This window comes from Sceloporus undulatus, chromosome 3 (genome assembly GCF_019175285.1).
Source record: "Sceloporus undulatus isolate JIND9_A2432 ecotype Alabama chromosome 3, SceUnd_v1.1, whole genome shotgun sequence".
Taxonomy (NCBI): domain Eukaryota; kingdom Metazoa; phylum Chordata; class Lepidosauria; order Squamata; family Phrynosomatidae; genus Sceloporus; species Sceloporus undulatus.
In genome coordinates, this window is record NC_056524.1 from 272,585,265 (window position 1) to 272,598,651 (window position 13,387).

At 42.8% G+C, this 13,387-nt stretch overlaps 1 protein-coding gene across 1 annotated transcript in view; it reads right to left on the reverse strand.

The window, feature by feature from the left end:
* Nucleotides 1–13,387, reverse strand: part of ECEL1 (endothelin converting enzyme like 1) — an 84,622-nt gene that overhangs the window by 40,069 nt on the left and 31,166 nt on the right. The window contains 4 exon segments of the mRNA XM_042456308.1: nucleotides 1,302–1,376; nucleotides 3,363–3,461; nucleotides 8,908–9,130; nucleotides 10,403–10,527. Coding sequence (XP_042312242.1) covers nucleotides 1,302–1,376; nucleotides 3,363–3,461; nucleotides 8,908–9,130; nucleotides 10,403–10,527 — 522 coding nt within the window.

Here is a 13,387-nt window from a genome sequence, read left to right on the forward strand (position 1 = left end):
CTCCTGCCTTTATTTAAGATGAAGTTGCTGAGTGTGCCTCAGGCGGCCCAAATGGGTAGCAACTGATGAGGATTTTAGTTTTAATATATAAGCATATTATTTTAGTATTTTAGCATTTCATAGAGTGTTTTATTATTTTGCTTTTGATAATTATATATGTCTGATGTTTTGCCCTTTGGTGCAAAATGTGTTAAATAAGCATTATTATAATGAGCTAACAAGATTTATAATTAGCTCACCAGATTAATCAGTCAAATGCAGATTATTAGTTAACCATCAATGAATAATAATAAACAGTTGAGCTGTCATTTGTTGCTCTCCTACCTCACTTTATGCCGAGGAAGTTTCCCTCAATAAAGATTTGGCCTAGTAAGCCTTTTACTCATGGTCATCCCAAGACCTTTTGTTGTGGCATAGGGGTTTAAGTGTTGGAGACCAGAGTTCGATTCCCAGCTTCTTCATGAAACCCTTTGGGTGACCTTGGGTGGGTCACACTCTCTCAGCCTCAGACAATGAGAATGCCAAACCCCCTCTGAGCATATCTTACCAAGAAAACTTCATGATAGGTGCAACTTAGGGCCGTCATAAGTTGGAAACTACATGAAGGCACACAACACAATTGTAATTTTATATTGTTGTAGATGATTTCAATTATTTTGAATTTTATTCAGATTTTTAAAAGTTTTATCTGTGAGTGACCTAAGGTCCCTCCTGGGAGAAAGGAGGCATACAAATTAAATAAATAATAACACACACACACACACACACATCTACACTGCACAAATAATGCAGTTTGGCACTGCTTTAACTGTCCTGCTCAGTGCTATGGAATCCTGGAATCTGTAGTTTCCTGAGATGTTTAGCCTCCTGGTGTCTCACCAAACTAGAAATCCCAGGATTCTATAGGATGGAGCCATGACAGTTAAAGGGGCAACAAACGGCATTAATTCTGCCCTGTGGCAGCAGCCTAAGGCAAAGAATAAGATGGCTCTCCTTTCCCTTTCCACATACAGAAGGACTAGAGGCTGATTCTCTCTTCAGCACTGGTGATTTTTAAATGTTATTTCTTTCTTTCAAGGATTTATATCCCACCTTTCTCTCATGATGGGATTCAAGGCAGGTTACAATAATTTAAAAAGAGAGAGCTAAAATGGTTGGGCATCATCATCATCCACCAGCCCTGCGGACAACAGAGCCACTCTCCTCCAGCATCTTCCCATCTCCTAGCCACTGCTGCTTGGGGAGAGCACTGCCTTCTCTCTGCCCAACAGTAGGACCGGCCCAGGTTCTCTCATACTTGCCTCATATTCCTTGTCAATTGCTTCTGGGTTGAGCAGGAAGTCTGGGTAGCCGATCATCACCATCATATGCTGGAGCTGCAAGAGAAGTGGGACTCAGATATTTGGTGAGCATTTTGGGGGAGGAGGGTCTAAAAAAGACAAGCCCAGAGCTTGGAATCAACATGTTATAAGTTAACTCATGCTTAGTCTGCACTGCTTGAAGAATGCAGTTTGACATCACATTAACTGCCTGGTGAGGCCCAACCAAAGGAGAATAGAGTGGAACTGTTACTTCCCTTGATCTAGACACTCTTATTGATGCAGCCTTGAATTACATTAGTCTTTTTAGCTGCCACATCACATTGTTGACTCATGTTCAACTTGTGGGCTGCTAAGACCCCTAGATTCCTTTCACATGTATTGTTGTCAAGCCATCTGTCACTCATCCTATATTCTTTGGGGTGTATCTATGCAGATAGTCCCAAAGAAGAACACTGGCCCTTCAAAATGTACCATTTCATCATCGAAGAGGAGATCACTAAGCAAATAATGACACCTGACCTGCTATAGTTGTATGGGACAGCCTCCGGCTGCATAGGAAAACATAGTTGTTGCTGTTATGGTCACCCCAAGAGGAACCTATCATGGGGTTTTCTTGGCAAGAATTGTTCTGAGCAGGTTTGCCATTGCTTTACACAAGACCAATCCCAGTGGAACATACTGGGCTAGACAGATCCATGGCACAACTTGTAGTTGCATATCAGCTATCAATTTACAAACAAGTTATCAGGATACAGAATAAATTGCTTCAAGGATCTGGAATAGATTGTGGCTTTAGCTTTTCCAGATTCTCTGAGGTCTCCTCCTAGTAGTCCCACCCGACCACATCCAAAGAGCAGCCCCATCCCACATTGAATCAACCATCCTTCTCCCGTTTGGCCTATAAACCAACTGTGCCACTAGCAATTTCCTATCTACTCTAATATGTGACCTTCCTTCCCCACTCATTTTAAAACTCCCCTTCCTTGCAGCCAAAAAGGGTTTTCCAAAGCAATTTACAAAAAGAGTGGCATCAGTTAAATAGGTTGCTCTTCCCTCGAATGCGGAGCTCCAAGGGAATAATTAATTCCTAACCGCTTCATCTGCCAGCAAACAAGCGCAAGCCTGATGAGCAACGGGAAAAATGGAGCTCTCTGGGATACACTGTAGTGTGGAGAAGTTACTTTTTTTGGACTCCTACTCTCAGACTTCCCCCACCAGAAGGGCCCTCTATGGAGGCAGATGACTCTCGTGTCTGTGAGGTGGATTGATTTCATGTGTTTTCTTTTCCTATTTCACATGTGCATATTATTAGTTTTCTATCAAAGGTTTGCAGAAACATGTTCAACTCTTTTGTGGTATAGGGACCCATTCTTATTCATTGCTGCCTCTAGTACCAAATTTTCTGTTAAAGAAGTAATTCTCAGGAATTCCTTTACTTTAACTAAAGTTCGCCTGCACAGCCACGACTTTCAAATTTGTAACTACTGGTATACCTACAAATTAGCATATGCAAATGTGATCTAAACCTAGAATCATAGAATTGCAGAGTTGGAAGAGACCCCAAGGGTCATCCAGTCCAACCCCCTTCTGCCATGCAGGAACTCAGAATCAAAGTACCCCAGAGAGATAGCCACCCAGCCTCTGCTTAAAGACCTCCATGGAAGGAGACCCCATCACTCTCCAAGGGATTGTATTCCACTGTTGAACACTCTTACTGTCAAAAAGTTCCTGCTGATATTGAAGTGGAATCTCTTTTCCTGCAACTTGCATCCATTGTCTCAGGTCCTATTCTCTGGAGCAGCAGAAAACAAGCTTGCTCCATCTTCAGTATGACATTCCTTAACCTTCTCTTCTTCAGGCTAACCATATCCAGCTCCCTAGGTCTCTCCTCATAGGGCATCTCTCATCCTCTTTTTGGACCATGCACCAGTGGCAGAAATAGGAAAGGTTAATTTTTTTTGGACTATGGCTCCCAGAATCCCCCAACAGGCACTATGATCACTAGTAAGTGGCTCGTATCTTCTGTTCCCAGCTCCTCACCTTGGCTCTAGCCGCCCTCCGTGTTTCTTCATCCATCCAGTCAAGTTCTTCCAGTCGCCTGTCCAGGATGTGCTTGATGTTTTCTACCAGCTGTTGCACCTGAACGAAAGAGGTTATCCAAAATCAGAGGTTGTGAGTATCAAAAAAAGGAAAAGAAGCAGTCTTTTCAGTGGTGGCTTCCATGTCAATGGGGTGGAAAGTCCATTCCAGGTTTTAATCCAAACTTTGCAGGAACTGTCTGAGAGACAAGTTTATCCTCAAAATACCTCTCTACAGGCATTACTGTGTTTTGCTAGATATCAGCTCCAACCCACAGTTTAATGTCCTGGTCATCCTGGTAAATCACTGTTGCATCATACGCTGAAAAATATACAGTACATGCCATTTTCCCAAACACATAGAGTTTTTTTCATATGAACCACACAAAAAACAAAATGTTATTATTTTCATCCATTCCAATGGTTGGATTTCTTGGATCATCTAAAACAGGAGGATACACTTCTCAGTTTTGGATGAAATCCAAAGAAGGAACCAGGGGCACATTTCAAAATGCTTAATTGACTAATGGTTTACTGATAAAAAGCTCAACATATTCCAGCCTTTATATTCTCTCAAAGGCCTTCTTCATGGGCCTTTGAGAGAATACCTTCAACATTTCACAGATGACAACCAAGACCCATGTGGCCAAATAACATCAGGGTGTTATCAAGACTGATAATGTTATTAATGAGAAGAAGGATAACTGTAAGGTATTACACTTATGGAGGATAGGATGGGTGACACCTGGCTTGAAAACAGTATGTGTGAAAGATATCTAGGGGTCTTAGTAGATACAAGCTTAACATGAGTTAACAATGCAATGCAATGGTCAAAACGGCCATTGCAACTGTGGGCTGCATTAACAGTATAGTGTTCAGATCAAGGGATACAAGAGGGACACTCCGTTCAGCTTTGACAGCCAGTATGGCGTAGTGGTTTGAGTACTGGACTGTGACTATGGAGAACAGGGCTTGAAATGGCCATGGAAACCCACTGGGTGAACTTGGACAAGTCACATTCTCTCAGCCTCACAGGAAGGCAACGGCAAACCTCTCTTGCCAAGAAAATAGGTTCACTTTAGCTTCATCACAAGTCCAAAACAATATGAACGCACACAGCAGCAAACACAAGAGCGTACACATCCACACTACATATTTACAGTGTTGTTAGTCTACTTTAAATGCTATGGCAACATCCTATGGGATTTGTAGTTTGGAGGGACACTGGAGGACTCTGGCTGAGAATTCTGAAATTGCAGAATTCCAGGATTCCATGGGACTCCATTCATTAACAATTCCACCAATTGTTAATAGATCACTGCTGTTGTTTTTGGGTGCCTTCAAGTCATTTCTGACTTAAGGCAACCCTAAGGCATGGGTTTTTCTTGGCAAATTTCTGGGGGGGGGGGGGTGTTTGTTGCCATTGCCATCCTCTGAGGCTGAGAGAGTGTGACTTTCCCAAAGTCATCCAGTGGGTTTCAATGGCCAAGCAGGGATTTGAGCCCTATTCTACAGCGTCGTAATCCAACACTCAAACCTCTATGCCATGCATTATGTCTGGATTATTTTTGACCAATGTGTCATGCCTCATTGCTTTCTGAGGTCCTTAATGTTGATTTCAATAAAAACCTGGTTAATTTATTGTTTTAATATGTGTGCTGTCCTAGAAGCTTCTGAAACTGAAGGGCGACATAATCTACTAAATAAATAAGTAAGCCTAGTGGGAAGTGGTTTTGAAGAAATATTCTCCATCCTTAGAATAAATGCCTTGGGTTACAGCAGACAGGTGTTCAAACAAACCTTTTCCATCACATTTCAATTCCCTGCCTGGCCTTCATCTTTAGGCACAGATGGGACTAAGGCAACGCTCTTAATTTGCTGGGACAAATTATGCTGCAAAACATCATCGGGTTATAAATCATGACCCAACCAAAATGGTTTTCTTCCTCAGGAGGTCTCAAAGAGGTACTTAGAAAAGAAAGGACGATATGATAAAACAATCGGCTTCTTCGTCGGTTTTGGGATTCATTTCTCTTGGAAATGAACTGTTGAAATACATTATTGGAGGTGACTAGCCTCAAAGGTAGCCAGCATATTATGCATATTCTAAACATTTGGGCAGCTAATGGGGCAAATTAATAACTCCTATTAAATGCTAACAGCGTGGCCTATTGCCTTTGGAAGCAGCAACATGGAGCCATTCCAGAACTCAGAAAACTTGCCCTTTGGGATTAAAACTCCCAGAATCCCCCAGCTAGTATTGGCACACTGGCAGAGGATTCTGACATTTGTAATCCCAAAAAGAGAAGAAAAGAAAAGAAAAAATAGAAAATAAAAAAGCCTAATCTAATGGTGTATCTAGACTGCTTTAACTGTCCTGGCTCAATCGTATGGAATGCTTTAACTGCCCTGGCTCAGTGCTATGGGATACGTGAGAAAGTGGATATACTCATGTAGAAGTCTAGAAATTTTGGTCAAAAAATGACCCAAAAAACATGGGTCGACTTATCCATGGGTCAATGTACATACAGTAAGTCCTGTACTTTAACTCATATGTGTGTGTGTGTATCTGAGTAGAGAGGCAAAATGCAAGCGCTTTGTCCATCCTGGGAGCACCTAAAAAGAAGCACCAACCCTCTCTTCTCTTGCATGCATACAGCCTTTATACAATATTTAAAAAAATAATATTGTGCATGAAACAAAGTTTGCATACACTGAACCATCAGAAAGCAAAGGGGCCACTCTCTCAGCAGTCATACCTGCCAGAATTTTGTAAGTTCTTTGGCATCCTTTTCCTTTGCTTCATCTTTTACATCCTTTGTTACCTAGCCCTAAGTTGTACCCTCAACTTATCCACGAGTCATAGCAAAATCCATCATTTTGGACCCCAAACCTGCCCTCGACTTATACATGAGGTTGACTTATAGTCAAGTATATATGGTAGTTAGCCTTCTCTGCAAGAGATCATTGGTCCCACAACAAACTACATAACCCAGGATTTCACAGGATGGAGCCATGACAATTAAAGTGGTGTCAAACTGCATTAATTCTGCAATGTAGATGCATGTTCGCATATATACAGTGGGTACTTGGTATCTGCTGGGGTTTGGTTTCAGGACCCTTTGTGGATATCAAAATCCTAGAACCCTAGAATCCTAGAGTTGGAAGAGATCCCAAGGGCCTTGATCCAGTCCAATCCCATTCTGCCATGCAGAAATTCTCAATCAAAGCATCCCTGACAGATGGCTATCCAGCCTCTGTTTAAAATCTGTGGATGCTCAAGTTTGATTGTATACAATGGTGCGGTAAAATAGCGTTCCTTATATAAAATGGTTAAATCAAGGTTTGCTTACTGGAATACACACACACACACACACACACACACACACTCAACACATGGACAGTTGAATCTGTGGATAAAGAATCCATGGATACAGAGGGCCAACTGTTGAGGTTTCTACCTTCTCAGGGGACTCATTAAATAAGCAGAAGTATACAAGCCTGTGAATTATAAGGTTTTTCTTTAAGAGTTTGGCAAGGACCTGCAACTTTACAATATGTGAGACAAAAGCAGAGCAAGTCTTGCTCAACTGCAAAAGCCCAGAATGGGCTACAGCATTCCTGTTCCTCATAGTCAGAACATACTTTCCATTTTACATATGAAAACTGGGACAGATGTGGCCAAACAACATCAGCGTTAGGTCAAGATGGCAAACATTTTTGGTGAGGACAAACACACAAGCGAGGAGAGTTTGTAGCAGTTTGCTTTGGACTGAGCTTCTGGGAAGAGCAAGCCTCTGCCCCTTCGCTCCCCCAACTGAGTGAATTAAGTGCAAACTATTTTTTCCCATTTTGAAATTAGTTTGCAGCAAGGGAAGTAAGCTGAAGATGATGCGGGAACATGGAGGCAGGAGAGAGAAACTGGGACATTTTAAATGCAGCTGGAAAAGTGGGATCAATTGGGACTATCCCTGCCAAAAGAAAGCCAGCATGGCATAGTGGATGACTAAGATTCTGGAGACCAGGGTTTGAATCTCTACTCAGCCATGGAAACCTACTAGGTGACCTTGGGTATGTTATACACTCTCAGCCTTGGAGGAAGACCATGGCAAACCCTCTCTGAAGAAACCTTGCCAAGAAACCCCTGTAATACAGTATATACAAACAAAAAACCCATCAGTGATACCTTTATTGGCCAACCAAAATGCGCAATATTCTTGTTGCAAGCTTTCAAAGCTCCATGGGCTTCTTCATCAGGCAAGATGTTACTAACCAAACAGGAGAAAACATTTGAAAGCTTTCAACAAGTATGTTGTGCATTTCAGTTGGCCAATAAAGGTATTGCTGATGAATTTTTGTTTGTATTTGTTAAATGGCCAACACAGCTACCCCTGAATGAACCCTGTGTTATGTTCACCTTGGGGTTCCTATAAGTCAGAAATGACTTGAAGGTGTACACAACAACGACAACAACAACATTCCCAAATTGGAACAGTTGGAAGGTATGGCCAGAAGTCCTCAAGAAGAACAGGAATGGTGAACCCCAAACTCTCCAAATGTTGGCTAGACTTCAGTGTGGTATAGTGGTTTGAGCATTGGACTATGACTCTGGACACCATGTTTTGGATCCCAGCCATGAAAACGCACTGGGTGACCTTGGGCAAGTCACACTCTCTCAGCCTCAGAGGATGGCAATGGCAAACCCCTTCTGATGATACTTGAGAAGAAAACAATATGATAGGTTTGCCTTAGGGTCACCATAACAACACACACACACACACACACACACACACAACTAATTATTAGAAATGAGAACTGTGGTCAACAGCCTGGAGGGCCATTGCTTCCACACAGCCTTCTCTTAAGAGCTGGGAATACCTGCAGGATCCCAATATGGAAGAGAGTCTTCTTGGTGGCTGAACCTAAGCTATGGAGGTCCCTCCCCAGGGAGACTCAACTGACCCCTTCTCTGCTCTCTTTTGTTCTTATTGAGACAGGACCACCAGTCTTTACCTTCCAGGGGGAAGACAGAGGTTCAGTGGTTGTGCTGAACTTTTCAACATGTAAGATATGTTAAATGTGTCTTTGGACTTTATCACACGGAAGCAAATTGGAGGCAAATTGGTTAAATCCCATGCAGAAACAGGATCTTAAAATCTGTAAAACACCCGCTTTTGTGGGTTGTTTTTCACACATGTTGGCATCAATGAGAAATAACGCAACATTAATCTGAATGCAAAGTCGACAAAACACAGTCCTTTTTACTTTCAGGAAGTTCCCGAAAATAAAAAGGAATGGGTTTTGCCGACTTTGCATTCAGGTTAATGCTGCATTATTTCTCATTGATGCAACGTTGTCTGAAAAACTACCTGCTTTGCGGGTTATTTCTAATTTCTTGTGTTGATGGCATAAGGTTGTGCTCCATCTTCTCAATGGAGAACTAGTTGTCTCAGATTCTCCCATTATCAAACCACCCTGCCCATTTCCCACCTTTCAGTTGCTCCTACCTTGGCCTTGCTGGTGGAAGAGAAGTGTTCCTCCACAAAAAGGGCACCCAACGCCATCCCAAAGTGCTTGTTGGCCTGGCTCAAGCACACCTTGCTCAGTTCCATCTGCTTCTCAGCCCCTTCCATCTCTCGGGCGAGCTCATGGATGGCGTCCCGGAAAGGTGTAGAGAGGTGCTCGCTCAGTACTACTGCGATTCGCCACAGCATGTAGTTATGAAGGACCCTGGGGAAAAGATTGAATGCAAGGTGGATAGCTATAGGAGAAGGTTTTGACATCATGTAGCATGGTGGGGTTTAGGAAAAGGAGAAACCAGACCTCGGGAAAGTTGCTTTTCCCAAATGAAACTCCCAGGGCCACCTAACCAGCATGGTCAGTAACTTCTCCAAAGTTGGAGTACATGGCCCATTGGGACATATTTTGCATTTTGAATAGAATACAGTGGTATAACTTCTCTGGTTGTCCAAAACCTTAAGCTGCAGAGTGAGAGGTTGCCCATATTGGAAAGCTGTCCCCCAACAAGACATCTTCTTTGAAGAAATCCAGAAAGTCAGAGAATTGGGTTCCCCTAAATATTCTTCTTTTTGTATGTGTGGAACCTTTGTGGAAAGGATTCAAGCATGTCAGCATCAGCTGGAATACAGTAAGGCAGTTACAAATGTGTAACCTATAAATATACATTCACGAGTATAGTCGGCCCTCTGTTTTCATGGGGGATCCATTCTGGACCCCTCTGTGAAAATGGAGACTGGGGTGGGTGCCGTGGGGGCACAACACACTGAAATTAACAGAGGTCGCCTCTCCGTGAATATTCAAGACCGTGGGTGACTACAGTTTATATTCCTGAACCCTACATATTCACTAGTTTAGGGAATTTGCAGGGATCGTGAAAGTCCCTCAATCCTCACTTACTGGGCAGTACCCACTGCAAGTGACACGGGTCTGTTCCCCTGTCACACGGGAAGCAACTCACTCATGTTTCCACCCCACAATCCCATGAGCAATCTCCTGTGTGAGAGGGAATTGTGTCAAGGATTCTGCTTCTGATTGTTGACCAGAGATTGGTCACTTGAGGGTGGAAACATCAGTCAGTCAGCTGCTTCTTGATCGACAAGAGAACAGATCCCTGTTGTTTGCAGCAGCTGCTTCCCAGTAAGTGAGGACTGATGGGCCTGCAGACACTATGCAGCTAGGCAGCTAAGGAGGTTATACTGTATATTCATATCTGCCTTTGTGAATTCTGGAAATCTATCTTGGCTGCCAGGAAGAGATTCAGGAATCGGGACAGTACAATAATAGCCAAAGACATAGCTAAACGTCTAGAAAAAACAGCTGAAAAGTGACTAGTTCTGTTGCACAAAACACAAGGCAACCACTTTCTCTCTGGAAAATTTCATGGAGGAAGCAGAGTTCTTATGGGTGTATGTGTGCTACAATGCCCTCATTTTGCCCCCCTCCCCGTAGCTACATCCCTGCTCCCCTTTGACATATCCTTACCGAATCGGCGTGGTGTGGATGAGCTCAGATACCCGCTGCATGTAGTCTGTAGCCAACAGCACCACTTCCTCATCCTCCGAGAAATTCTCATGGAATATTCGGTCAAGTAGCCGCTTCCACTTCAACTAGTGGGATTAAAAAGCAAAGGCATCGTTTTTACCTGTAGAGTTTCTCAATGTGTATCTTACTTCTACCTATTATGGAAGGAGTGGGAAAACTGTGGCCCATGGGCCACTTGCGGCCTTTTGGACCCGAACTGTGGCTCCTAAAGCCCATAGCAAGCCCCAAATCCCCCCAGTGCTTTTAACAAAATCATTCACACCAATTTTCAGGCTACTTTTTACACACACACAAAAACCCCAATGGACCTCAAAAGCAGCCACACATATAGTAGCTAATTGCCTGTTAATTAGGTAATCGGTTTAATGCACAGAAGAATAATATTAATATTAAACTCTTAAGGTATAAATGTATATGTCAATCAATGTATTATTTTGTATGTGATTTGGAGAGTTTTAAATGATTTGTTTAATGACAAATGTGTAATGGTTTATATGTTATCTTGTGTTTGTATGTTACATATGTGTAATGGTCTGTGAGTTATTCATTAGATGCATACTTGTTTAATAAACATATTTTATTTTTTAAAAAATCAGTCACACATGTAGTTGTTTATTTCCCCTGACTTTCCAGAGACTGGCCAGCCCTCTGAAATCCATCCTAAAGCCCCAATATTGGCTGAAAATTGGTCAAAATGGAGGCTGGCAGTGATGCAACATCACTTCCAGTGCACCCAAATGTGGTATTATGGCCCACGAAGGAGGCATAGGGAGAATTGCTCTCTTTCCTCCCCAAAGTTGTCCATCCATCCCATTTTTATGGCAACGGTGGCATCAAGTTCTTTTTCCAGGTGGCTTTTTTGGGTTTATGTCTTGACAGAGATAGAGAATAAATGCGTAGATGGTGCAATCAGATATAACCCTGTTAGAATTCAATAATATCGAAAAACCCACCAAACAGTGATACCTTTATTTGACCAACCAAAATGCACAATATACATGTTGCAAGCTTTCAAAGCTCCATTGGCTTTTTCACCAGGCAAGGTGTTAAAACCATATGAACCAAAAAAACTGAAGATCATAGCCAGTGGAGCTTCGAAAGCTTGCAGCATGTCTCTTGTGCATTTTGGTTATCCAAATAAAGGTATCACTGTTTGGTGCATTTTTGATTACGTATATTGGATTTGCTGTCCCCCTGAATGTTTCTGGGATCTCAAGATACTGCATTATAGCTGCAACGGGAATCCTAAAGAGAGAATCAGTGAACTGGGACCTTACTATTTAAGGTTTCTGACTTCCACACAGGTAAGACATTCCCCCCCCTAAAATTGGGACTGTATGGACATGTTTTACCTCAACATCACCTGAAGTTTTCCTGATGCAGAAGCATGAAGGTTTCTTGACAAACAAAGGGACTTGTGACCTCACAAAGCATGGAGACATACTGGATTGGAAAGGAAATATCTTTTTTTGTGGCAAATGGATGTTAAATTTCCTGGACTTTGAGAATCTCCCAGTAGCCATATGGCCAGAAGGAGAAGGCACCAGCCTGCAAGAAATACCCTTCCATACCACCTGAACCCAGAATTAAGGGGCTGAACAGACTGCCCCTAAGGGGCAGCCAGCAGCCGCTTCTGTCTTTGGTAGATCGGGGTTGCGGCAAACTCACACTGTGGCCCTGGTCTGGCCTTTCTGTGGTTCAAAAAGGAGCCGCAAAAAGTGGCTCCTTTGTGCACCATGGAAATGGCGCAATAGCTGCTGACACTGCAGCTTTTTAGTGCTCCTTTGAAGCTGCGTCATCTGGATGCAGTGCCAGAGAGCGCCATGATGCTGCCCATCAAGTGGTGGGGCACGTGGCATCACACCAGTATGGGGGCATAGCCGGGGAGTGCATTGTGCGGACACCACGTCCCCACTCCGCCCCAATGCCGGCCTTTGATGCCAGTCTATACATCCCCCAAAACAGAAAAATGCAGGTCTATGGCTAACATCTTCATTGTTTCCCCTCCTGTATAGTTTTTAACATATTTCCTGGTGATGAAGGCAGTGGAGCTTTCAAAGCTTGCAACATCTATATTGTGCATTTTGGTTGGCCCAATAAAGGTATCACTGGTGTGTGTGTGTGTGTGTGTGTGTGTGTGTGTGTGTGTGTTTTAGTATTATTATTATTATTATTATTATTATTATTATTATTATTATTATTATTATTTTGATGCTATTGGATTTGCTATATGGCCAACATGGCTCCCCCTGGATGTTTCCTGCTAGAAAGCAAGGGCCCAGGAAAGCCTGAGAGAATGATGGGCAGATTAGGATGATAATTCTCTTGTAAGACAGGGATGATCAAACTCTGGGCTGTGAGCCACTTGTGGCCCCAAGACCTTTTGGGGGGGGAGGGTAGCCTCCATTTTTTTTGTGACCAAAAAAAAAAAAAAAAGGCTAAAAAAGTGGTTCTTCCACTCTTGGAAGTCTTTAGGACTGGCACTCTTCCCCCATTCCCACAAATCAGAACTGGATATGGACTTCTGGTCACTTATGGGTTTGATTTTTAAAAATGTGTTTGGGTTGTTTTAGCCTTGTGTGGCCCATGGTTGGTCCTGGAGATCAAACACTGACCCCAGACCTTCCAGAGTTGCCCATTTTATTGTAAAGGTTGTATGCAGTGAACTTGCCAAGGAGGGTTAAAAAAGTTCTCTGTGTGTTTTACTGATAGTTAGGGTTGCCAGGTATCTCTTAGAATAAAGGATGCCCCTTATTTGAGCGCCAGAAAGCTTCTCCTTTATAGACCTGACAGGTGTCCCTTATTATAAGGGATATCCCCAATTTGAGAACCAGAGGTCTTGTCCTTATAGATCTGTTAAGTGCTCCTTATTATAAGGGATGTCCCCTTTTTGACGGTCAGAAAGCTTTTCCTTTTAAATGAGAT